Source organism: Colossoma macropomum, unplaced genomic scaffold (genome assembly GCF_904425465.1).
Source record: "Colossoma macropomum unplaced genomic scaffold, Colossoma_macropomum, whole genome shotgun sequence".
NCBI classification, from domain to species: Eukaryota; Metazoa; Chordata; class Actinopteri; order Characiformes; family Serrasalmidae; genus Colossoma; species Colossoma macropomum.
The window spans coordinates 612,173-639,589 of NW_023496045.1; the positions used below are offsets into that span (position 1 = coordinate 612,173).

The window sequence follows — 27,417 nt, forward strand, 5'->3', positions numbered from 1 at the left end:
AGTTAGTTAAGGCCTGATTCACATGTACTGCTTCTGCATGGCGTGAGCGACTTGGAAACGCTTGCTTTTCATTCCGGTGCCCATGTTTGTACATAGGCTGTGCCTGTAAAGAGGCAGAGCATCCCAGATGCGGTACTGAAGTGCAGCAGTATTTAGAGAATAGACGTGGCGCAGTTTTTTTGCACGCGTTTTGTGTATCACACAGCAAAAGGCATTAAAAATAACCCATGAAAATCAATGAAAATGAACAGACAACTGTATAACAGCTTTAAAACGCTATTTTTCAATGTAATTTAATTCATGGTGGAATGCTGGTTAAACATTCTGCGCTACCAACAGATTTCCCAGTTGGTGTACCAGTCAGATGCTGTCGAGGATAAACAAACATATCGTGCACTTTTATAAATTATATTGTATTGAGCAGAGTGACTGATGTGACCATTTATCTGTGTGTTATTTATAAGTGAGTTAATACAAATGAGAAAATACTAGTTACATAAACATAATTAAAAACAACATTAAAAAGAAATAAAAATTAATTAAAACAATAAATTTAAATGAGAATCATTAAATTAAAAATCAAATTAGAAAGTAAATTAGGGTAGTAAAATAGTCAAATAAATGATTAAAAGTTAGATTAGGATTAAAAAAAAAGTATGCTAAAGACAGAAGCTGATTGTGGGTGAAGCAGCTAAACAATGAGTGAATTAGAATTTGAGTGTCTATGTTTCCCAAACAAACAGCGTAACATCCTAACAAGTTTATTTTAAGGGACTCCCCAGAATTCTGATGATATTTTGAGACATTAAGGGGGTCCAAGAGATTATTTAGGGAATCCCAGACCCCCCCAGGACCCCCTGTGTTTCGCACTTTGTGGTTAATGTAATACGGCACACGTATGTGGATGTCTTGTGATTTGAAAGGATTGCAGTATTAATAACTCACACTTTAAGCCTGAGCGGTGAGCGCATTTTCAAAAACACATGCTTTTTTTTGAGAATCTAATTGCTTGTGTCCACAATTCTGCTATTTACGTGGGGAGAACACTAAACTGTGCGGTGCTGTAGATGCATGTGGCTGGTTGGCTGTCATTGTAATGCACTGAATTTTGAATAATAAAAAATAAGTTTTTAAAATGTTTCGCTCGTTGGTTCCCGCCAATTTCAGACATCAGAAATAGCACGATTGTGTTGATTCGCCTCTCGATTGTATAATTGTGTTTGCGGTAAGATGATAGTTATGCACGCTGTGCCTTTAAGAGGTCGATCGATTCAGCGGGGCTAATTGAATTGAGCTCAAACAGGATCATTCATTACCAAATATGAAATTAAATGACATTTTTTGTTGTTGTTTTTCTGCTGTATCCTCGGCTCAACACGTTCTGGTATTCCCTCTCCCAAAGCTAATCAAAGGACGCTGTGGTACTTGTCGGTATCAAGTTCATGATTAATATAAATATGCTTCCGTATTGCGGCACCGTTTTCTGTCGAGTCTTTTGTTTTCTGTTATTTATTGTTTTGGAAATGGATATGATGCGGAAAGCCCCCTGAGATGCTCCATTCAGTCTGCAAACCCACTTTCCTTTCATGAGGCCCAAACGTTGCAGGGTTTGTTTATATTAATGCAGCCGTGTCTATTTGTATTCATGAAAGTTTTGTCTTTTTTTCCCAGACTCACTTTTTTTTCAAAGTGCTGAAAAACGTTCTAATCAAATGCATTGAAATATTGAGGCCTGCAGAGCTGACGTCCGTCGGCTAATGAATTCTCTTTGAAGAAGGCTGGTTTGTGTACATGGATCAGAGGAGGATGTGCAGAAGAAGTCACTTCAGGACGTTTGAGGCGTTCTCCCACTGCACTTACACTGCCGTAACATTGTCACTGCTGTGCTGAGAATGGACCACCACCCAAATAACGTCTGGACAATAGCGGTCCTGTGGTCAGAAACTGACGACTGATAAATGGAGTAGAGGGGGCTGATAAACTGTGCAGCAATGGATGGACTACAGTCTCTGACTGTACACCTACATAATAGAACTATAAGAGAGGAGTTTCTGATAAAGTGGCCAGTTATTGGAAATGCAAGGGTGGTGTTTCTAATAAAGTGGCCAGTTAGTAGAAGCGCAAGGTGTATGTTTCTAATAAAGTGGCCAGTGAGTGGAAGTCTAGTTGGGTGTTTCTAATAAAGTGGCCAGTTATTGGAAATGCAAGGGTGGTGTTTCTAATAAAGTGGCCAGTTAGTAGAAGCGCACGATATATGCTTCTACTAAAGTGGCCAGTGAATGAAAGTCTAGTTAGGTGTTTCTAATAAAGTGGCCAGTTATTGGAAGTGCAAGGTTGGTGTTTCTAATAAAGTGGCCAGTTATTGGAAGTGCAAGGTTGGTGTTTCTAATAAAGTGTCCAGTTAGTAAAAGTGCAAGATATATGCTTCTACTAAAGCGGCCAGTGAATGGAAGTCTAGTTAGGTGTTTCTAATAAAGTGGCCAGTTATTGGAAGTGCAATGTTGGTGTTTCTAATAAAGTGGCCAGTTAGTAGAAGCGCAAGATATATGCTTCTACTAAAGCGGCCAGTGAATGGAAGTCTAGTTAGGTGTTTATAATAAAGTGGCCAGTTATTGGAAGCGCAAGGTTGGTGTTTCTAATAAAGTGGCCAGTTATTGGAAGTGCAAGGTAGGTGTTTCTAATAAAGTGGCCAGTTAGTAGAAGCGCAAGGTGTATGTTTCTAATAAAGTGGCCAGTGAGTGGAAGCACAAGGTAGGTGTTTATAATAAAGTGGCCAGTTATTGGAAGCACAAGGTTGGTGTTTCTAATAAAATGGCCAGTCATTGGAAGCACAAGGTAGGTGTTTCTAATAAAGTGGCCAGTTATTAGAAGCACAAGGTAGGTATTTCTAATAAAGTGGCCAGTTATTAGAAGTGCAAGATAGGTGTTTCTAGTAAAATGGCCAGTGAGTAGAAGCACAAGGTAGGTGTTTCTAATAAAGTGACCAGTTAGTTGGAATGGCAAGGTAGGTGTTTCTAATAAAATGGCCACCTTGTTCCAGTACCATGTAGGTGTATAAAAAGTGTAGTGAAGTGGACGTGTAGTGAATTTCCTTATACCAGAGACTTTTAGCACCTGGTCTGTCACCATTCCATCTTTGAATTTGTGCAAGACGGAGGAGAGATTATTCACAACTGATATTTTAGCAGCTGTCTGAACAGCTGGGGCCTCTCATCTCTTTTGATTTACTATGCTTTACATCTTGGATGACTTGGGCTGCTTTCAGAATCAAAGTTTAGACTCTGCTTTTTAATTTCTCCTGGAAAAAGAGAAGCATCATGATTATTTTTGGCTGTGTTTCAACTGCTTTATTTGTTTATTTGTTTCTTTTCCTGCCTCCTCCGTCTACCTAGAGATGTCTCTTTTAATTTCAGACAGTTTATTTTGGGTCATTGTGTTGGAGAAGCGTGAGAAGAAGCTGTAGTCTGTAGAGACGGTCGGATGTCTATTGAGTGATGTGTAAAGTAATCTCAGTCTGCTCCGTTTTTCCCTCAAGGTTTTTGTCTTTCTCGCTTTTCCCAGCGTGTGTGATGTGTTAGTAGCTCTTTTCTTCCCCAGTGACAAGATAAATTCAACATTAGCCTTGTAGCCTCCTCACTAGCGGTTGAGCACAGCAGTACTGGATGTAGCAGTAAGTTGTCACAGCTCTTAAACAAGGACTTTGACAGCTTTGATACAAAATCTTAAACCGTTGTTTTGACAAAGCCAAGTTTCCCTTAAAATGGCCCTCAACTTTTCTGCAAAAACAGATCTTCAGCCTCTCCTGCAGGGTAAGCTACTTTCTCTGGGATGAGTTTTGCACGAGCTGGGGTAGGCATGCATAACCATAAAGGGGAACTCCACCAGTTTTTCAGAATTTCCGGATAATTAAATCATTAAGATGTAAACAGACTCCAGTCAAGAGAAAGTTATCCAAGTCAGAAGTGTTCACAGTGGTGGTGATAGGAACCAGACGTCCGCCTCTAAAAGCTCCCTCACAGAAAGTTCTTAAATGAAATGGTTATGGATGCATCTCATGTCTTAGACGTTGGCAAAGGAAGAAGATCAGGAGCTTTGAAAAAGTAACTAACTTAGCCTCGCTCTCCAACCCTGGTCCTGGAGATCTACTTTCCTGCAGAGTCTAGTTCCAACCACATTTTGCCACACCTGCTCCAGCTAATCAACGTCTTCCAACTCCTTGATTGGCTGGATCAGATGTATTAGATAGGTAGGTAGGTAGGTAGTGAAAGTACAAGGTAGGTATTTCTAATAAAGTGGCCACTGAGTGAAAGTACAAGGTGGGTGTTTCTAATAAAGTGGCCAGTTACTGGAAGCGCAAGGTTGGTGTTTCTAATAAAGAGGCCAGTCTGTGAAAGTACAAGTTGGGTGTTTCTAATAAAATGGCCAGTTTGTGAATGTACAAGGCAGGTGTTTCTAATAAAGTGGCCAGTTAATGGAAGCACAAGGTAGGTGTTTCTAATAAAGTGGCCAGTTTGTTGGAAGTGTAAGGTGGGTGTTTCTAATAAAGTGATAGATAGATAGATAGATAGATAGATAGATAGATAGATAGATAGATTCAACTTTGTTATTGCTCAGTACAAACACAGGCAACGAAATGCAGTTAGCATATGTATAACTATATGAACAATATATACACAATTATAAATATACCTGTAAGTATACATGTCTATGAATATATCTATGAATGATATGCATGTGTATATATGCACAATATTATAAACATAATATATAAGGTATGTTATCTACATAATATGGAAATGTTTGGGATAATAAATAATAAATATTATGTACAATACAACATACAATATTACAAGATTAGTGGAGTGGTGTGGAGTTCAGCAGGGTGATGGTGAAGGCAAAGAAGCTGGACCTGAGCCGACTGGTTCTGGTCCGAATGCTTCTGTATCCCCTCCCGGATGGGAGGGGGTTAAACAGTGTGTGGCTGGGGTGGGAGGAGTCCTTGATGATGCACACAGTGCTGGTGGTGGATGTCTCTGATGGCAGGGGTGTTAGAAATGGGCAGAGCTAAGGAGGAGCAGGAAAGCAAAACAAAGGCACATTAGAGTTAAGTAAGGGGCGGGGCAGCTTATTGGATACAGGTTGGAACTAAACTCTGACTCAGAAGCTGTGAATACGTAGCTAAGCCTCGTGGAGACCACTGCATCAGAGTGACTCTTACCTCAGGAACTGAACGAAATTGCAAAGAAAACAGTGATTCTGTGTTTGTTCACCACAAAGTGAACACCAGAGACAGTTCTGCATTCTTTCGGTTGCTGTACCATCCTGTGTTGCCCTGTTCTCATCTCTGCCGTGTGCCTTTGTTTTGCTTTCCTGCTCCTGCTTAGCTCCGCCCATTTCTAACACCCCTCAGCTGTGTCTTGTCTGTAACCCCGCCCAGTAATTACTCCCAGGTGTTTCTTGTTGGTGTTTCCCAGGATGTATAGCCCTTGTTTTTGTCTTGTCTCTTGCTCAGCATCGTTTGTTCATTGCTGCTCTGTAGTTTCTCCTTGTGTTTGTTAGCTGATTATATTGTTCTTCCTCTGTTTTATTGCTTTCCAGATTCCTTAGTTTAGTTCAGTTTTATTCTTTGTTGTTTTCTTAGTTTCTCTTTTCATGTTTCTCCTGTTATTTTTTTGGATTCCAATAAAACCAACTTGCACATGCGTCCTACTTCGTCTCCTGCTCGTCCCGCGTTACAGTTAGAGGAAAGAAGCCAGTGTGAGGTAAAGTATCTAGATAGCCTCGTAGCCTCCTTGCTAACTTTAGCTTTTAGCCTGTTGTCGTCCTCATCTGACTTGCTGTTGCTATCATTTGAGTATCCGTTCTCTTCACTGTAATGATGATTTGAAGACACTTATCACAGTTATAAGGCTACAGTAAGACCTTTATCTTCCTAGCAGTAACGTTAGCTATCTGCCTTCCTTCTGCATTCACCAGCCACCAGCGCCCCTAAAGGGAAACAACACCGTTTATCAAAATTCTGCATAATTAATTGGTTAAGATGTTAGTTATTGAGAGTAGTTTGGTAATAAATATTTAACTTTTTTAATGAAGTTCTTAATTTTATATGCTGCTTTTTATTTTGTTAGCTAGTTAAAAATCGACAATAAAAGTTCTGGACCAATAGGATGGTTTGACCTGATTTTCTTTAACATGCACTGCAGTAGTTTGTACATTGACAGGTTTGTTTTAGTTGGGGGGGGGGCGCCAGGTTCTCAAAAAACTGGCAAGGGGGTCTCAGGAGGAAGAAGTTTGAATACCTCTGGTCTACAGGCTTCTGCAGCACTGACACAGGATGCGAGTCCCATGTTCCCAATTTTTCATTTTGGATTGAGTTTTCCTTTAATGCTCTGCTTTAAAGGCAGAGTATTAGAAGTTACTAGTAACAAATAGTTTGATCCTTGGTTGTTTATTTAACATTATAAGATGGATAGTTCTGGTCCTGAAATCTAACTGGCTGAGCTTTGTTTGAAGCTGTTGTAAAACTTTATATACGCACAGCAAGCGCCGCAAAAAAATACTGCACCATGTCATTAAATACAGTTGTGCTGTTAATGGGATTCTAGCCATTACAGCCAAACAGTGTGCTCTCTGTCCAGTTTGGCTGAATCCCAAATGTCTATTTTTTCAACTGCAATATGGACTATTGGAGGATCCAGTATTTAAATTCCTATATAGTGCACTATGTAGGGAGCAGGGAGCCGTTTGAGATTCAGCCCCAGTGTGGGAAGAGGGGCACCGTTAGCTTGATGCTAAGTAAGACTAGAAAATGACATAGAGGCGCTAATGGAAATTAGCATTGTCATCGCAGTGGTAATTTGGTCACTAGAAACTACTTAGAAAGCTGAAATTGTTGCATTAAACAGTGATTTACTCTGATATTCATTAAAATACAACAAAAAGTTAAAAAGATCATGAAATGACCGCAGTTTACAGTGATGGTTGACCAAACATTCTCCAAATTCAGCAGTCCATGGTTGCTTGGCAACAACACTATACTCCAAAACAACTTCATTTCTTGGTGGAATATTTGTTTGTCAATAATCATTAATAATAAATAATTTACTGAAAATTTGTGTTTTACTATATTTTATGATAAAAGTGAACTGCATTACTTGAGCAATAAGCCACTCAAGGCTGTGCATTACTGTGATTTTATCATAGGAAATGGTGTTTTAATCCGCTCAGTGTTGTGCCTACACTCTTGAAGGTTCTTCAAGGGTTCTTTAGGAAAGAAAATGGTTCTATTTAGAACCATGAACAGTCACAGAACCCTTTGCATGATTAAAGCTTTATTTGCATCATGAAAGTGTTCTTCAAATTAATGGGGAATGTGTTGTAGATGGTTCAATATAGAACCTTTTTAAAAATGGCTCTATATAGCACCCAAAAAGTGTTCCTGTATTGTTATGATATTATGCTTGTAATAATATAAGAACTGTTTTTGGTGCTATATAGAACCGTTTTCAAAAAGGTTCTATATAAAACTATCTACAGCACATTCTCCATCAGTCTGAGGAACGCTTCCATGGTGAAAAGGGTTCTTTGAGTGTTTATGGTTCTCTTGCTTGTTTTCACAAGGCACCGGTATAACTAGGTGTCTGATAGTAATCCAGTGGTCTCGCTCATTCCTGCCGAACACATGACCTCTTTTAATCACCTCCTAGGATTTGGACTCCGACTCGGAACCTGAAGAAAGCTCTGATGAGGAAAGCCTGCTGAACGGAGACTCTGAGGACAAGATCAAAGGCCGCAGGAGATCCAGAGTGAACTCCACAGACTCCCTGTCTGTTCCTGACCCTGAAACCCTCACTTCCGATGGGAAGAAGCTGGATCAGGATGGAAAGAAGGACCTGAAGGCCCAAGATTTCCGCAGCCTCCGCTGCCCCAAAAGCCTAGAGGAAGGTCATAGCAGCATGGTGGACAAACTTCTGGAGAAGTATGGTGCCTTTATTCCCCACCATGACCCTCGCTTATACATTGATGCGGCTGCCCACACCAAATCCATCGCTAACTACTCCATCTTGGCCTTTCCTGACTTCTGGGGACACCTGCCTCCTCGAGGCCCCGAGCCAATGGCTATCCGGAAACCTCACGTTCAGAGGTAAGCAGTTAGGAGTGTCTCTGGGCATGTTTGTCTTCATATACACTACTGGACACATTTATTTTACATGGGCTGAATTATGTGAGCTACATGAACGAATCTCACGAAGGATTAGTCGGAATTCAAACAGGTGAAACTAATGATTGACTATTTATTGATTATTTATCAATAAATGATTATTTATTACTTTTTGCTACTTTATTTGCCACTAAACTTGTTGGTGACCTGGTCCACTCTTACTGATCTTCATGTTTTGTTGTAGAAGTTTAAGATTGCGTTTTCTTTTGTAGTTTGGTTCCCATACAGAAAATGAAACGTGTTTTAATTCTGGTTTGCTTAGTGTTCACACTGACAGATTTGACATTGAACCAAAGAGTGGAAACAAAAGTCAGATGGACAAAAGCCACATCTGATTGGGCAGATTTTACAAAGTACGTTTAGCAGCAGTGACTTGTTTGTCTTGACTTGTTTGTTATCTTGTCGTACACACACCGATCAGGCATAACATTCTGACCACCTCCTTGTTTCTACGCTCATTGTCCATTTTATCAGCTCCACTTACTATATAGGTGCACTTTGTAGTTCTACAGCTACAGACTGTAGTCCATCTGTTTCTCTGATACTTTGTTAGCCCCCTTCTACCCTGTTCTTCAGTGGTCAGGACCCCCATGGACCCTCACAGAGCAGGTACTATTTGGGTGGTGGATCATTCTCAGCACTGCAGTAACACTGACGTGGTGGTGGTGTGTTAGTGTGTGTTGTGCTGGTCTGAGTGGATCAGACACAGCAGTGCTGCTGGAGTTTTTAAACACTGTGTCCACTCACTGTCCACTCTATTACACACTCCTACCTTCTCAGTCCACCTTGTAGATGTAAAGTCAGAGACAATAGCTCATCTCTTGTTGTACAGTATGACCTAATCATCCTCTAGTCCTTCATCAGTGGTCACAAGATGCTGTTAGCTGGATGTTTTTGGTTGGTGGACTATTCTCAGTCCAGCAGTGACACTGAGGTGTTTAAAAACTCCAGCAGCACTGCTGTGTCTGATCCACTCATACTAGCACAACACACACTAACACACCACCACCACACTGTCTTCGAAAAGGACCCTCAGCAGAGTTTTATACATTCGATTCAGACACGTCTGGGTGAATTCCTGAGAATATGGAACGAGTGGACAGCGGTTATTACGTTTCAGACACAGCCCATGGTTCACCTCCCCCTCCCAAATGGAAAATGGACACTTTTAAGATCACCTTTGACCGACAGCCGATTTGGTCAGACACTGAAGATGAGACGACACTAAATTCCCAAACTGTCATCACCACTGAGCAGCTTTTCAGTCGGCAGCTGTGACAGAAGAACAGCTGAACAACCTGGAATCAGCCAGAAATGAACCCAATACCATTCGCCAAACGTGTAGTCTGATCTTCAGAGTCTGACCAAATCGGACTGAGCCATAAAACTGACGCAACATCAAGTTCAGCTCAGTTTTGTCAGTTTTTGCCAGATATTAATGTTGTTTTGTTCCAGCCAGTCTGTAAAGCATCTTACAGCCCATTTAGTTTGGCGAATGGTGTTGGGTTCATTTCTGGCTGATTCCAGGTTGTTCAGCTGTTCTTCTGTCACAGCTGCCGACTGAAAAGCTGCTCAGTGGTGATGACAGTTTGGGAATTTAGTGTAAGGAGCTGGAGAACGAACTGCCGGCTGTGCAGCGAGTGGGCGGAGCTCGTTACTCTGACGTAGCAACAAGCTGCTCGTTAAGGAACTATAATTTGGTGAAGAAACTGCGAACATTAAAACATATTAAACGCTGCGTTCACGGCCCAGTTTATTAATTTATTACTTTATTTATTTATTTAACTGTTGTATAAAAGCAATAGAACACTCGAGGAGTGTGTTATCGCCAATAACATCACGGCTGTGATGATCTACGGCCACCAAATCACAGCCGTGATGTTATTTTGCGATAACACACTCCCTCTGTGTTCTACTGCTTAAATATGTCACGATACAGAAAGAATTAATGCTTTTTACTTTAATCTGGCTGCTCAGACCCAGATTTTGGCCTTTGAATAGTGCGCAGATCATTTCCGAATTACAGATGTGCGTTTTAGACAGTTTGATCTCCAGTGTATTGTGTAGATCTGGATATAAGATGGCTTCTCTTTATATGTAATAATTACCATAATCGACGTTCAGCAAATAGGCTTGATATTAGGATGAAAATGTTTGTGCATTGTAGCTTGAGGATGAATAAACTCGGATCATGAGAATTAGCATATTAGCATAAAGGATATAAGCTGTTTATGAACACAGAATGCAGTTTGTCAACAACATCAGCGCCACAAAGCCTCTTTCAGAAAGCTTTTCATTTGCCACCTCAGATGATCTTTGGGCACTGGTTTTCTCCTGAGCTCTCATCAGAATCAGCGCCACGCGAAGTCTATCCTTTGATAAGGTTCTCCGTCAAACGTATCTAATTACTTTAGACCCCTTTGGTCAAAAGCTTGTTTTCACCGAAGACTTTTTTTAAAAACGTTTTTTCTTTTTTTCCTCCACTCCCATGTGCAAAGGGGAGATTGTGGGGAAACTGACATTTATTTCAGTCATTTCACAGTTTATTGTATTTGCTCAAGGGTGAGATAAGACCGTGTGGGTTCTATTAGCGTCATTTTACTCTGAGAAAGTCATTTTTGGAGTCATAAGAAGAAAGTGTCAGGCAGCCAGTGACATTCTGATGGAAGTGACATTTCTAATTCCACGAGGCACGCTCTCACGACTGTGGAGACCCAAGATAAGTGTGAAACATTACGGCTGTGTTTTAGTTATTTATTTATTTTGAGTTTTTCAAAAGCCTTTCATTTTAAGTGCACATAAACAGAGGCAGGATGTTCTGGCTGAAAGTTCATAGACAGTCAATCAGAGCACCTAAAAATAATGGTTTCTGATAAAGGAGAGATTACGCTCCGGCTCAAGGCTGTATCTAGACTGCTCTGGCCTTTGACCCTAATGGTGGAATGGAGTTTATGACAAGTACCAACTGTGGTCGGTTGGTGCCTTTTTCATCCGGTTCTTCAGCTTTTAGGCTGTTTTCACACCCAGTTTGTTTGCTGAAGTCCAAGGCAGTCTGGGTTTTCGTAGCACTGTATCATTCTTATTTGATTTGGTTGGCTTCATCCTGCAATGGCACCAAATTAGACACAAAACCAAATTTTCCAAGGATTCAAATGCTCTGTTACTCTCACACTTGAGCCAAAAACACTCCACGTTTGTGTTCTATAGTCAAAGCAATAATGATAAACCTTATCTGCTTCTTCATTATTAGTCATTTTGAATCTAACCAATCAGGTTGCTGATGCAATACATTCCGCAATCCATGTGCCAAAATCAAACGCATTGCTTCACTATTACTTTTTTGCTTGTTTATTGTTATTAGCAGCAGCTTGTGGGCATCTATCAACAATCAGACGATAAAATGTTCAGATTGTTCAGACGGTACAACACTGACAACTCAGGAAAGCTTGCTCTGATGTTGAATTCCCTCATTTGGTGTGGACCATCACAAAAATATGTTCCTACCAGCAACGAAACAAGACCCACAACTTTTACCAGATCATTTGTTTAGTGTGCATCAGAATATGGGTGGAGTGTTCCAAAGTTTAAAAGGCCTGCACCAAATAAGGTAGGCATGAAAGTGACCTTATCAAATGTGTTTTACACAGGAAAATCTTAATGAATATAAAAGAAGCACTGTGACAAACAACAGGAGAAAATGAGCCGCACTCTAGACCAGGGGTCGCAACACAGAGCCTTTGTCCTTTCAACAAAAATCAAACCACCTTGGGAGCCACAGCATTTTATGTCCGTTTTACCATTTTGCCTGTAAATGTCGCAGTATGTGCTGATGTCCTAGTATAGGATAAAAATATAAACAAAAACTCAGGCTTTCTTTGCTCTACTTTAAGCTTTAGCTCAGCTATAGCTGCTTTTCTCGCATCTCCGGCAGGAAACTTTTCCTCAAAAGTAGAAGTTTCTTGTAAAATGTCTCAACTTTTTACGAGGCTGAAGTCGCGTCTCATTCGCCAGCTTATTGTTCAAATTTTCCCATTCCACCTTAAATGATGCCTGAGGTGCCAGGATGCAACTGCTGCACCATTTAAGGTGGAACGGGAACAAGAAGCCTGCGAATGAGAATCTGACTTCAGCCTCGTGACTTTTTAGTGTTTGACAGTTTCTCTTGCAGATTAAACGTATCAGGAAACCAGCTGGAGTGATTATAAATGCAAATCAGTCCATTCATCTCCAAATTATGGATGTTCATCTTAAATCTCTCTCTTTGCCGTTTCGTTAGCTACTAGTTAGGCAAGACTGTTGTCTGTGTTGCTATGGTGACCAGCAGTCTGTGCTGATCTTCAGGGTTAAAGGGTGAATTAGCAGTTCTACATTAACTCCAGAGTTTAAGACCATTTATTGTTAAACTGTGTTGAACGATCAGCAGAGCTTTATTTTACTGTAAAGGAGGATTATTTTATTTTTACCTACAAATCTAATTCTGCTGTGGAGCCACAACAGGGCAGTAAAAGAGATGCATCTTGCTGACCCCTGCTCTAGATATATACAAGCCTAAATATATTTTTAATCTGGATTTAAAGCATGGAATGAGCTTGCATTCCTAATGTTCTCTAGCAATGGTGCTCAGTCCTGGTCCTGGAGATCTATCACCCTGAAGAGTTCAGATCCAACACACCACACCTAATGTTCAGATGCCCCAAAGCTCTTATTACCTGAAACAGGTGGTTTAGATTAGGGATGGGGCTAAACTTAGCAGGGTGGCAGATCTCCAGGAGCTGGTTTGAGCACCCCTGTTCTTTGGAATACTATTTAAAGCTATTTAGAAGTTGTAGAAAAACTGCACCACGCCTGCTTTAGCTGGGTGAAGTTGTCAGGGTTCAACAGGCTACAACGCCTCAACAAATCAGTGAGAGCTCAGCCATTAATAACTTTAAATGCCATCATCAAGACTTTGTAGTCAGTGTGGAACAGGAAGCTGGTGTAAACTGAATAAAATCATAACATGCTCAAATTTACTTTTCCTGTTGAGCACATGGGCTGATGCATGCTAAACTAGTTGGAGCTCATTTAGAGAGAAAACCAGCCAGCAAGCACATTATAGTCATCTGATCTAGACATTATGAAAGCATGAACTAATTACTCAGCATCTTGTAGGGTCAGCATACACCTTATTTTGGACAGGCTTCTCAAGTAATAAAATTCAGTCTAAGAGATATTACTGAGGGACTCAAATGATAAACCAGCATCCAGTGTTACACCAAGATCTTTACCTGTTGCACTGAAAAACCATTAAAGTCAAGGATAAAATCTGCAAAATCAGAGTTTAGCAGAGTTTAAAGGTCCTGGTTATCCAGAACAATCTTACATTACATGTCTCTGAATCTGGCAGAGCTGGCACGTATAGCTGAGTATCATCAGCATGAAAGTGAAAGGCAATGGTGTGTTTACTGTGTCCTAGGAGCTGTGCAAAAAAAAGAGAATGGTAAGGGCCCTAAAACAGAGCCTTGTGGGACACCATAGTGCACTCCTCTATGTTTGGAAAGCTCCCCATTTAATCTGACAAACTGGTCAAATAAAATCTAAACCAAGCAAGAACTTGTCTGTCAAAACAACTGTGTTTTCATTGAGCAACAACTTTTTCTTTTTTATTGTGCAACAACTTTCTCCAAAATCCTAGATAGAAAACGATGATAATCACTGAGATCAGAGGGATCAAGATGCACACTTAAAGATGGTTCTTCAAGTGTTCTTTAGTAAAGGCAATGGTTTTATTTAGAACCATGCATTTTATTTAGAACTATTTCTTACTCAAATGCTTTGAAATGGTTCTATATAGCACCGAAATAGTTTTTCTACTATTATTCTTTAGAAGGACCCTTTTTGGTGCTATATACACTCTTAAAAAGAAGATTCTTTAAAGGGTTCTTTAATAAAGAAAATGATTCTACAAAGAACCGTGTACATTCAAAGAACCCTTTGCATGATTAAAGGGTTCTTTGTATAATGAAAGGGTTCTTCAGAAAGTGCTGTAGATGGTTCTGTATAGAACTTTTTGAACAGGGTTCTATATAGCACCAAAAGGGTTTTTCTATTGTTATGCTGTCAAACTTGCAACAACAGAAGAATCTATTTGGGTGCTATATAGAAATCTTTTCAAAAAGAGCATTTTCATGATGCAAAAAACCCTTTGATCGTGCAAAGGGTTCTATGAGTGTTCAGGGTTCTTTATAGAACCCTTCACTAAAGAACACTCTAAGAACCATCTTTTTTTAAGAGTATTGAATCATTTTGCGAAAGGCTCTCTACACATTTCCCATCAATCTGAAGAACTATTTTTCCATGGGAAGAATTATTTAAGCATAAAATGGTTCTAAAAAGAACAATTGCCTTTATTGAAGAACCCTTGAAGAACCGTTTTTTAAAGAGTGTGGGGTTTCTAAAGTAATGGTTTGACAACAGCTGTCTTAAAGAACTTGGAGACACGGCCCAGGATAAGTGATGAGTTAATCATGTTTAGTCAAGGCTCATCAATCACTGGTCATAATTCTAGGAGTAACCTAGATATTGTTGATTCAAGAGCAATGTTTGATCTATATTGTAAGCTATAAATAAAACAAATACATAAGCAATAATAATATCAAGTAGAAGAGAAAGCGTTTTATTTATGCTTTTCAGTAACCAAATGAATTCTCACAAATCCTGAGAAAACATCTAAAAAGAGACACAAATAAAAACAAATTAGCAATACAAAAGAGAAAAATCATAAATGATGATGATAAAGAAAAAGAAGAGAAGATTCTGGTGTACGATATCAGGCGGGGAATCTGTTAAGGTTATTTAAGCTGAAAGTCCTGAGAAAGAACCCTTTTTTTTGATTCAGTCAAACAGAATAATAAGTCTGACTGTCCGTTACTTTAAGCCCAGGATGTTAAATTAATCAGCCCCTCTCTCTGTTTGTGTGTTTGATAATTGTAAGCTGTCAAAGACTGTGATCTTCAGCAGAGCACAATGGACACTGAAACACTGTGCTTTTGTTTTTCAGAAAGAAAGTGTTTGAAGACATCCAGCGCCTCCTCTGCCCCGAAGACATCATCAATAAAGTCGTTTTTGATATGGAAGACGGCAGGTAGCCACCACTGATCCCTACAAACAGCCTTATGCATCACTTACATTGCGTTGTTATAGACATAATCTCTACACTCGTAAAAAAGAGGGTTCTTCAAGAGTTACTTGTCAAAGAAAATGGTTCTATATAGAACCACAGACACTGAAAGAACCCTTTGCATGATTAACCCCTTAACTTTCATACTAAGGCCTATTATTCAGTAACTACAGGGACTTTAATGCAAACTAATAGAGCTATTCTTAAGTTATAGAAGTGTGTAGTAACTTTGGTTCTTTGGTTTCTTTGGGTTCTTTGGTTCATGAAATGGTTCTTTAGATTAGTGGAGAATGGGCTGTAAATGGTTCTATATAGAACTTTTTTTTTTCCGGAAAGTGTTCTATATAACACCATAAAGGGTTCTGCTATTGTTATGATGTTAAGCTTGTAACCATAGAAGAACCCTTTTAGGTGCTACATAACACCCTTTTCAAAAAAGAACTATATAGGACCATATACAGCACGCTCACCATCAATAGGAAGAACCTTTTCATGGTGCAAAGAACCCTTTAATCATGCAAAGGATTCTTTGAGTGTTCATGGTTCTATATAGAACCTTTTTCTTTACTAAAGACCCTTTGAAGAACCCTCTTTTTTAAGTGTGTACCTAAGCCAGAGAATCACAACATTGACCTGTCTAACTACCAAAACACCTGAATGTAAATGAACTTCAGTCTCATCAGACACTTTTATCCAGAGAGATGTTCCATAGGAAGGTGGAGGTTAATACAGCGTACAGTATTCATATATTCTTCCCAGACGGGGAACTGAACCAAAACTTCAAGTGTAAAGGGCTGTAGTGTTATCCACTATGCTCTCTCTCTGCTAGTGGTGGGTAATTTATAACTCTCTTTAAAGGGGAATTCCACCTATTTCAAAATTTCTGCACAGTTAAGTGGTTAAGATGTAAACAGAGTGGTTCAGAGTGGTTGGTGTGAAAAGCTGCGTTCTAGAGAAACTTGCTCAGAATTGTTCACAGTAGCCACGTTTACATGCAGCCTAATAATCCTTTAATAATCTGACTAATAGCTCAATCTGAATAGAACACGTCCATGTAAACACCTGAATCAGAATCATATAGTCCGAATGAGGCCATTCAGAATAAAGTGTCTATCCGACTGATCGAGGTGGGTAATCCTGTAAATAATCCGTTAAATAGAAGAATAATATCCGTGTAAACGCCTGTATCTGATTACATTCCCTATCGGAAAGTTTAAGTCCGTTCTGATCATGTTCGTCGTGTCATAGTGAGAGTTTATACCGTTCAACGTGGCGGAGCAGAAACTGGTCTGCAGAGGAGACGAAGTTTATGCTCTGATCTTTAAAAGACGGCGGTGGGACGGACGTCCAGCTTATGTGTCTCAGAACGCGACGTCGTCCTCTCGGCCTTCTTTAATAAGGACATGTGAAGGACGTTTTCCTGAGTCTGACATCATTTTAAAGTAATTAAAAGCACAAGCACTGCTCACTGCTGCTCATCTCACTCTGACTGGACTCATGTGATGCTGGTTGTCATAGTAACGTCTACAGTAAGTGGTTCTCTACACATGCTTGTTAGTTTGGATCGGATCACTTGTCGTGTGAATGTAAACAGAGATTTTCATCAGATTGTTGAGTGGAGTGAGCATAAACACCTCAGTCTTAATCTGTAATTGGAGTGTATTCAATCAGATTGGCAGAAATCTTTGCATGTAAACAGAGCCAGTGATGGTGATAGGAACCAGACGTCCACTTCTAAAAGCTCCTTCACAGAAAATTATTACAGGAAATGGTTATGAATTCACTGCCTGACATTGTTTTACACTAGTTTTAAGGTTTTGGCCAAAAACATATTTAAAAAAAAATACTGGGCTGGGCATTTCTTGCTTCCATTGAAGGTCCTGTTTAATAAATATGAGACCATTTGCCCCAACGTGCAGTGTTCTCTACGTCTTCTTCTGCGCCAATGCTACAATACTACAAAGAAAAAGATCTTACAGGTAGTGAATTTTCAGATGCAGGTGAGCACGAAGCTCACAGCATTTCAAACACCGGTTCAGTGACAGACAATAAAGATGAACACTCTGGAGGAAAAAAGAAGGAGCTTCTCTTTGACGTTGCCCTTAGTTAGTTGTTCCTGAAAGGAGAACCTTTTTTCAAACGTGGCTAGACTGATATTGGGACTGATAACTACAGCCTTGAAGAATTTTCGCTCAGCAGATGATGCAGCGCTCAGTAACCGGCCACTTCCAGCAGGGTTTTAAAAACAGAGGAGTATCAGGAATAGAAAACAGCTCTGTAAAGCAGACTTCAGAGGCTTAATCACAGGTTATATGAGGATAGAATGGGGCGCATTAAGGTTCATTTGAGTTCAGCTGCTTGCGTTTTGCTGTGTATTTCCTCTGGCTGCACATTTAGCATTAGTATTTGGTTGCTAGTCCCACTTAGAGTTGCTGTCCTATTAAAGGGATGGTTTGATGTTTTGTGTTTACATATATACACCGATCAGGCATAACATTATGAGCACCTCCTTGTTTCTACGCTCATTGTCCATTTTATCAGCTCCACTTACTATATAGGTGCACTTTGTAGTTCTACAGTTACAGACTGTAGTCCATCTGTTTCTCTGATACTTTGTTAGCCCCCATTTACCCTGTTCTTCAGTGGTCAGGACCCCCATGGACCCTCACAGAGCAGGTACTATTTGGGTGGTGGATCATTCTCAGCACTGCAGTAACACTGACATGGTGGTGGTGTGTGAGTGTGTGTTGTGCTGGTACGAGTGGATCAGACACAGCAGTGCTGCTGGAGTTTTTATACACTGTGTCCACACACTGGTGTTGTTGGACCACCTTGTAGATGTAAAGTCAGAGACGATAGCTCATCTCTTGCTGTACAGTATGAGCTAATCATCCTCTAGACCTTCATCAGTGGTCACAGGACGCTGCCCACAGGACGCTGTTGGCTGGATATTTTTGGTTGGTGGACTATTCTCAGTCCAGCAGCGACACTGAGGTGTTTAAAAACTCCAGCAGCACTGCTGTGTCTGATCCACTCAGACCAGCGCAACACACACTAACACACCACCACCACGTCAGTGTTACTGCAGTGCTGAGAATGATCCACCACCCAAATAGTACCTGCTCTGTGAGGGTCCATGGGGGTCCTGACCACTGAAGAACAGGGTAAATGGGGGCTAACAAAGTATCAGAGAAACAGATGGACTACAGTCTGTAACTGTAGAACTACAAAGTGCTCCTATATAGTAAGTGGAGCTGATAAAATGGACAATGAGTGTAGAAACAAGGAGGTGGTCAGAATGTTATGCCTGATCGGTGTATATACGAGACTTTCTCCTGACAGTCTTTAGAGTGATATCTTGATGGGAAACAATGGGAGCCATCTTACCCAATCAGACGCTCTCTATCATTCCAAAGATAAAACTTGCGGATCTCCAGCGTCTGGTCTGGAGACCTGCCTCAGGTTCTCCGAATTAATCGATACGCATGTGTTGTGGGTGGAGGTGCCACAATACCACATTTTCTTTTCCAATATTGATGTTGAAACCTGGAGCGAAGGACGACACCAGTACTGATCCAGTATTTCTTCCTTAAAAACTAGTATGTTTTTAAACTGTTTATTTTTCTTCATTTAAGATGTTCATGTAAGGTGACTTCACCGATACTGAAACCACTCAGACAGTCTGTTAACACCCACAGGGACAGCTACACAGCTAACAACATCACAGCACACAGAGTGAGTGAAGGCTGTCCCTCTTCCCTCTCAAAGCACATCCAGCACTTTCTGGCCTAAAACCGATTCCTGTTATGATATGAGATCAGTGCCATGTCAAGTTCTTAGTTATGATGTTGATGATACTCTTATTATTGGTGAATTTTTCTCTCTCTCTCTCTCTCTCTCTCTCTCTCTCTTTCTCTCTCTCTCTCTCTCTCTCTCTCTCTCTCTCTCTCTCTCTCTCTCTCTCTCTCTCTCTCTCTCTCTCTCTCTCTCTCTCAGTTTGCAGTGCACCTCGGACTCCCCTACAGACTCTCTGCGCTTTTTCTCCAAGTTTGAGTGCGGAAATCTGCGTAAAGCCATCCACATCCGGAGGTCAGATTCAATCTACAATAATACACACACTTCACTCTCTCACACACACAGACATAAGCAACCTTATATATTGTAGAGATGCACAATGATACTGGACTCTGTATCGGCTTTAAAATAGTGATTGACACTGGACAGATGTTTAGATTGGACCGATATTTCAAATGGATATTAGGTCAGGCCTTTGTTATTCTGTGTAAGAGCAGAACTTTGGGCTCCTACACTAAAATATCTATTTTATTCATTGTAGTGCATTTGGAACCACTATTACAGCCAATCTAGCCTGACAGTTTCCAGTTACTTTTACCTTGGATAAGTTTATGCTTAAATACCTAGACAGCTCACAATGCATGGCTGATAGCATGACATGGTGGTTGTGTGTTCGTGTATGTTGCGCTGGTGCGAGTGGATCAGACACAGCAGTGCTGCTGGAGTTTTAAACACCTCAGTGTCGCTGCTGGACTGAGAACCAAAAATGTCCTGTGGGCAGCGTCCTGTGACCACTGATGAAGGACTAGAGGATGACCAACACAAACTGTGCAGCAGCAGATGAGCTATCGTCTCTGACTTTACATCTACAAGGTGGACCGACAAGGTAGGAGTGTCTAATAGAGTGGACAGTGAGTGGACACAGTGTTTAAAAACTCCAGCAGCACTGTTGTGTCTGATCCACTCAGACCAGCGCAACACACACTAACACACCACCACCACGTCAGTGTTACTGCAGTGCTGAGAATGACCCACCACCACGTCAGTAAGATAATACAGTGGTTATCGTAATTTTTTAACGGAGAAAATTCCCACATTTGTGGGTTTCTTTGGTCTCTTGTTCTCCGTCTTGCCGGTTTTTCTTTTTTTCTCATATCTCTCTGTTTGGAGTCTCTGAAAAACCTCCGTTTGGAGGGTCATGTAGCCCCAACACTTCACCCTCCCCCTCTATCTCAATCAGGACACCCTACAAAACAGAGGGATAGGGCTGAGTGGTAGGGGCGAGGGGTGAAATGGGATTGGGCCTAAATTTGCACTAAAATTGTGAACGTTTAAATATATTTTCACTCACAAAATCAACAAAACATGGGATTTGTCCAGGGGTGTTCAGACTTTTGCATACGACTGTGGTGAGTGGACCTAAATGGACAGTGAGTGTAGATACACCTGCACTCGAAGCCGAGAGCTCAGCATGTGCCCTTGGGCCTCATTTGCAGTACTTCCACAAACTCTCTCTCTCTCTCTCTCTCTCTCTCTCTCACACACACACGTCCGTCTCCCACTCGAGTGTGTTCTGTCTGAGTGTGTTCTGCGCTGTTGATCTATTCCTGATCAAATCAAAGCTGCCTGCTCTCCAGCACAGACGCCCCTTAAATAAAACAGCTCCGGCTATATTCTCCAGAGGAGGCAGATAAGGATGAAATTAAAGATATCTCTCTGTATGTAATGTGTCTCTCTACCTTTCGGGGTTTGTTTTTCTCTCTCTGTCTTTCTGTCTCTCCTTTTATTTCTCTCCTCTGTTCCTCCCTCTCTGTTTAATTGTGATTCAGTGAGATTTATTAGCGTGGCTGTATTAAGTTATAGAGAAAATCCACTTCAGATCAGTCCACAAAACTTTCTGACTGATAGTCTCAGCTTTGCTCATTACTGTAGGAAATAATGGCATTGTGCTCAGTAGATAGCGTGCAGTGTTTTAGACTTGTCTTCATTAGTTTATGAGATATAGAGGCTTTAAAAAGGGGCTGTGGGAGTAATGTTTGATGTCAAATGAACGCTGTAGAAAAAGGTGCAAAGTTTAATAAGTTATAAGCTCGAACTGTTGATGGTAGATGCATGAAATTGCATCCTGAAATAGAAGAGGCAAAAATTCATATTTGCCATTTTTATATACAGCCTTAAAAAGATGCTTCTTCAAGGGTTCTTTAGGGTCTCATTTACCAACCGTCCTTAAGAACAAATTTCTTCTTCTTCTTCTTTCACTTATTCAGTTTTCAGGAAGATTCATTTACCAATGTTCTCTTATTTGGGGTTTGTTCTTGGGTAAGAACAGAATCTACACACAAGAGCATGAAGGTGAGAACAGTTCTGCGCTTTAGGAACATGACATGAATCTGACTTTTTCTCAGGAACACATTTGAAAACAAATTTAGGAAGATGCACCGATCAGGCATAACATTCTGACCACCTCCTTGTTTCTACGCTCATTGTCCATTTTATCAGCTCCACTTACTATATAGGTGCACTTTGTAGTTCTACAGTTACAGACTGTAGTCCATCTGTTTCTCTGATACTTTGTTAGCCCCCTTTTACCCTGTTCTTCAGTGGTCAGGACCCCCATGGACCCTCACAGAGCAGGTACTATTTGGGTGGTGGATCATTCTCAGCACTGCAGTAACACTGACGTAGTGGTGGTGTGTTAGTGTGTGTTGCGCTGGTCTGAGTGGATCAGACACAGCAGTGCTGCTGGAGTTTTTAAACACTGTGTCCACTCACTGTCCACTCTATTAGACACTCCTACCTTGTCGGTCCACCTTGTAGATGTAAAGTCAGAGACGATAGCTCATCTGCTGCTGCACAGTTTGTGTTGGTCATCCTCTAGTCCTTCATCAGTGGTCACAGGATGCTGCCCAAGGACATTTTTGGTTCTCAGTCCAGCAGCGACACTGAGGTGTTTAAAACTCCAGCAGCACTGCTGTGTCTGATCCACTCAGACCAGCGCAACACACACTAACACACCACCACCACGTCAGTGTTCCTGCAGTGCTGAGAATGACCCACCAGTGATCCAGGGAATTTCACATGTCGTGCTCTAAAAAGAGAAACGTGACAATAAATCTTGTTGAAATATGACTGAATTGTACTTTATTTGATTTTACATTCAGTTGTTGACTACATAAGATACTGATATACCTGCTAGGCTACTTCAGTCATGATGCAAGTTAGATATTATGATGTTTTGGACCTGAGATTGAGGATATTTTCTCTAACTGGACCTAATTGAATTTTAATTAAAGACCCCTGCTGTATAGGGATCTTAAATATGCCTTTCTCTGCTAATTTTAGTGCAAGATTTTTATTAATTTGCTTAGTTTAACATACTGGAAAAAGTTTTTATTTTTTTCCCCCAATGTGTTTAATTCTGCAAATAAACAGAATTTTTCTGGATATTGGATATTGAATGGTAACTACACTTAATACCAAGCTTCCTCGAGGAGAGCTTTGGAAATGGTTAAACGAAAACATTCACACAAAAAATCACTTCTTACTAAACTAATATTGTTTATATTGTTTATATAGTTAGTCTTTTTTGAGAGAATTAATGCCTATTGTTCGGCTAAATAGCTTATTAAATATAATTTTCTAACATGCCCAAGATGTTTACACGGTGCTGTTTGTGTGGTGTATTTTTATTGTTTGGAGGGGGGGGGGTCACTCACAGTCTCTCTCTTTTTCTATCTTCCTCTCCTCATTCCTTCTCCACTCTTTCCTCAGGTATGAATACGATCTGATCCTCAACGCTGATGTGAACTCCTCTTCACACCATCAGTGGTTTTACTTCGAGGTCAGCGGGATGGTGGCGAACGTTCCTTACCGCTTCAACGTCATGAACTGTGAGAAAAGCAACAGCCAGTTCAACTACGGTAAACAAAGCGCCGCGAGCTTCTGTCCTAACGTCATCATTTACAGTCATATTCTGGACAAATTCCATGTTTTCAAAGTGAAAATAAGTTAATAACTTCATAGGAAATCTGCATAAAACAGTGAGTGCGTTAACATGCGCTCAATAATCCGATCATAATCGGATTTCTGCAGTTATCCGATTATTCAAACACGATACTCCGATCTAGAATTCCCACTAAGAAATCTGATAAAGAGGCTGGATTTTAGCTCAGTAATCAGATTTCTCAGTGCATGTGAACTCTTACTCTGATTTCTTTTGGATTTCTCAGTCTGCGCATGCGTGAAAACAGACGGCGGTACCGGAAATGAGCGAGCAGCGTCGCTGCGAGACGCAGCAAAACACTTTGAAAACCGAACACGAAATAAAGGATTTAAATATTCTTCATCTTCTAGGTGATGTTTGTTCATTTTTCGAGTGAAGTCGCGCGATGTTTAAAAAACAGCCACAACATGAATTTTACTTTAGGGTTACGTCACGTCGTCTTCTGTGAGTTTATTGGCTGGTTGAAAAGCAGAAATCTGATTACTGTCTGACTCATGTAGACCGGAGTTTCCCCATCATCTCATTACTTAAGCGCATGTAAACGTGTCGATCAGATTACTGGCAAAATCTGATTTTCTGCAGTTTTTTCGGATTATTACGCGCATGTAAACGCACTCAGTGAAGTTACGAGAGGAAAAGAACATTTTCACTGCGAGACTGAACTTTACACTGCTTGTGCTGGAAAAACACCAGTAATAAAGGCCTATTTGATCACACTGCCACTCTTATAAAGGATGGTTCTTCAAGGGTTCTATTTAGAGCTAGGAATTCTATATAGAATCATTTCATGCGGTTCTTTGCGGGCGTGAAATGGTTCTTCAGACTGATGGAGAATGTGTTGTATATGGTTTCATATCGCACCAAAAAGGGCTCTTCTACTGTTACGATGTTGAGCTTGTTACAATAGAAGAACCCTATTCAAAATGAAGAACCATTTCACCATGCAAAGAACATTTTCAGTGGTGAATTGTTCTGTATAGACCTCATGGTTCTAACTATTCCCTTTACTAAAGAACCCTTGAGGAACCGTCTTTTTTGAGAGGTGTGAGAGGCAGGTGTCTATTCAGTGGTGGAATATATGAAGCCAATGGTTCAGTCTGAGAAACAGAGCTAATTCATATTGGATCTTACAAAGATAAAATGGTTAAAATGGTTAAAATCCATCTTTAAAGTCACAACACTGAAGTAGAGTCTGCAGACATGAACTCTCAGTCCCAGCCACAATGGTCAAAACTGAGCGTGCCGTTGGGCAGCTTCTACTTAGCAATATCATCACTTCATCCATTTTTCGTCCATATTACGTTTAATTTAACTCCTTGTTCAAAAAAGTCATAGAACCCATTAAACGTGCTTCTTGGTTCCTGGTGGTGTCCAGTAGTCGCTAATGGTATTCTGTGTTTTCCTGATGGCTTGATATCGCAGTGTAAAGGTTTCAAATCATTTAATCAGGTGTTTTTGGGGCTGATTCCAGAGATTTGTTCGTAATGGTCTCAAACGGCCACCATCAAGCCCACTCCTGTTAGGAAGCAAAGCCATCAGGTTTTCTTCCTAACAGTTCTAGTCATCTTCAGCATGGCTTCCATGAGTTTCAGTAGCCTATTTGTTTTTTTCTGCGAATAAACCAGACATTCATGTCTTTATCGTTGTGGTTTTACTATGAAAGTTTCCATATTTAATTAGATTATCAGTATGACAATGTTTATATAAGCACAGTGTAACTCTTTTCGCCCAACAGTACGTGGTTCACTGTTTTTCCTCATAAACCCGACAAAACACTGAATGCGTTTACATGCACTCAATAATCCGATAACTGCAGAAAATCAGATTTTGTCAGCAATCCGATCAACACATTTACAAGCTCTTGAGTAATCAGATAATGGGGAAACTCCAGGTCTACATGAGTCAGGCAATAATCGGATTCCTGCTTTACAACCAGCCAATAAAGTCACAGAAGAAGACGTGACGTAAACGAAAAGTAAAACTCAAACTGAATATATGAACAGACATCATCCAGAAGATGAATATTTAAATCCTTTATTTCGTGTTTGGTTTCAGCGTCACTCCAACAGTGTTTTGCTGCCATCTTGCAACATCCACCGTCTGATCTCATGCATATGCAGACTGAGAAATCCGAAAGAAATCAGAGTAAGAGTTTACATGTACTGAGAAATCTGATTACTGAGCTAAAATCCAGCCTTTTAATCGGATTTCTAGATTGGAGTATGGTGTTTACATGACCATTTGAATAATTGGATAACTGCAGAAATCCGATTATGACCGGATTATTGAGTGCATGTTAACGCACTCACTGTCGTGTCATTGGTAACACTTTCTATGAATGTCACCTTTGTAAGCATCTATAAACACATTCATAACATGTTATAATGCGTTCATAAGGCATTATAAACATGGCTATAAATATTTAAAAAAATGCATTACACGTTATAGCTATGCTTATTATGCATTATGAATTGTTAACATAATACATTATAACTACTGATCATAACAAATTATAAGAGCTCATAAGTCGTATTTGTCCACTCTAAGTAAAGTGAAGCGTACTGTACTAAAGCCTCCTCCAGTGTTCAGAGTGAAGCTTCAAGTTGAAGTATTTACTGAAGGATTTACTGAAACACTAAAACATTCACAGTAAAGCACATTACAGGCTTCAAATGTCAGAGTTTAAACTAGAGCTGCCATCAGTGTTTTACCCAATGTGGGAAAGGTAATGTTCACCACCGTTAGCTTGGTATTTGTCTTTACTTTACGCTCTCCAAGCTGGGACTGACTTCTTTGGCACTGACATTATAACATGTTATTAACACTATTTATAATGCATTATATTAACAATTCATAATGTATAATAAACATGGCTATAAAGTGTAATTCAATTTTATAAATGTTTATAATCACGTTTTGTAATGCCATATGAATGCATTATAACATGTTATAAATGGGTTTATAGATGCTTACAAAGGTGACATTCATAGAAAGTGTTACCACGTCGTAGGCTGGCGGTGCATGTCAGGTTGAGAGTGCGTGTCTCAAAGTACTGCCTTCACATTGTGTTGATTTTACCCGATTTTCTCCCCAATTTAATCATCTCCAATTCCACCCGCTAGTTAGGACTCCCCCAATCACACGATGCTATCAACGCTAGGAGGGTGAAGGCTAACACAGGCTTCCTCCGAGACCTGTGAAACCAACCACCGCTTCTTTTCGAGCTGCCGCTCACGTAACGTCACTGGACAGCCGAACGCACTCGGAGGAAAGCGCCAACCGCCAGATCTGTTACATCAGCTAACAGACGCCTACGCTGACTAGCATCGCGCTGAGTGATGGGGGGAGAAGGAGGGGCCATCCTACCCACCCAGAGAGAGCGAGGCCAATTGTGCTCTCTTGGACTCCCGGCTACGGACGGCTGTAGCATCACCAGGGATCAAACTCGCAATCTCCTGATGAGGGACAGCGCTTAGACGGTTGCACCACTCGGGAGCCCGTGTTGATTTTTTAAGTGTAAATAAGTGAACAAGTCCTCTACAGAGACACACTTCTGCACATTTTAATACACAGTTACTGTTTATTTGCTGAATTTAACATGAAAAAAATAAAACGTGGCATTTTATATTTTATATTTTCTGTTTTCCAATATATAAAAATGATGCACTAAAATTTGCAGAAAAATGCATATTTACACATCTTTCCTCTTGAAGATGTTTTAACATATTTTTACTCAGAAAATATACAAAATGTGTAATTTGATCAGGGGTGTTCAAACTTCTGCATACAACTTAAAGCAATTACCAGCCGATAACTGAGATGATACTGATATCAATATGCCTATTTATCGCCTGGTCACTCTTTTAAAATGGTTCCACAAGGGTTCTTTAGTAAAGAAAATGGTTCTATTTAGATCCATGAGTTCTATATAGCATTTCATGCTTAATTGGTTCTTTGCATGGTGAAGTCATTCTTCAGATTGATAGGGAATAGGCTGTCTATGGTTCTATGTAGCACCAGAATTGGGTTTGGCAATTGATACAAGCTTGATATTGTAACAATAGAAGAATACTTTTTGGTGCTATATAGAACCCTTTTCTAAACAGCACATCTTTAAACATGCAAAGGGTTCTTAGTGTTCATGGTTCTATATCAAACCATTTTCTTTACTAAAGAACCATTGAGGAACCATCTTTTTTAGGAGTGATAGTTTGAAATGTTTCTATATACAGTACTCCT

The 27,417-nt window shown here is 40.3% G+C and overlaps 1 protein-coding gene across 1 annotated transcript in view; it reads left to right on the forward strand.

The window, feature by feature from the left end:
- The window catches only part of LOC118804408 (cytosolic carboxypeptidase 4), a gene marked incomplete at its 3' end in the record, with an annotated part of 291,416 nt that overhangs the window by 144,102 nt on the left and 119,897 nt on the right, over positions 1 to 27,417 (forward strand). The window contains exons 12-15 of the mRNA XM_036564921.1: positions 7,707 to 8,143; positions 15,261 to 15,344; positions 19,377 to 19,469; positions 22,947 to 23,095. Of these exons, the coding sequence (XP_036420814.1) occupies positions 7,707 to 8,143; positions 15,261 to 15,344; positions 19,377 to 19,469; positions 22,947 to 23,095 (763 nt within the window). The remainder of the gene's footprint in view (positions 1 to 7,706; positions 8,144 to 15,260; positions 15,345 to 19,376; positions 19,470 to 22,946; positions 23,096 to 27,417) is intronic.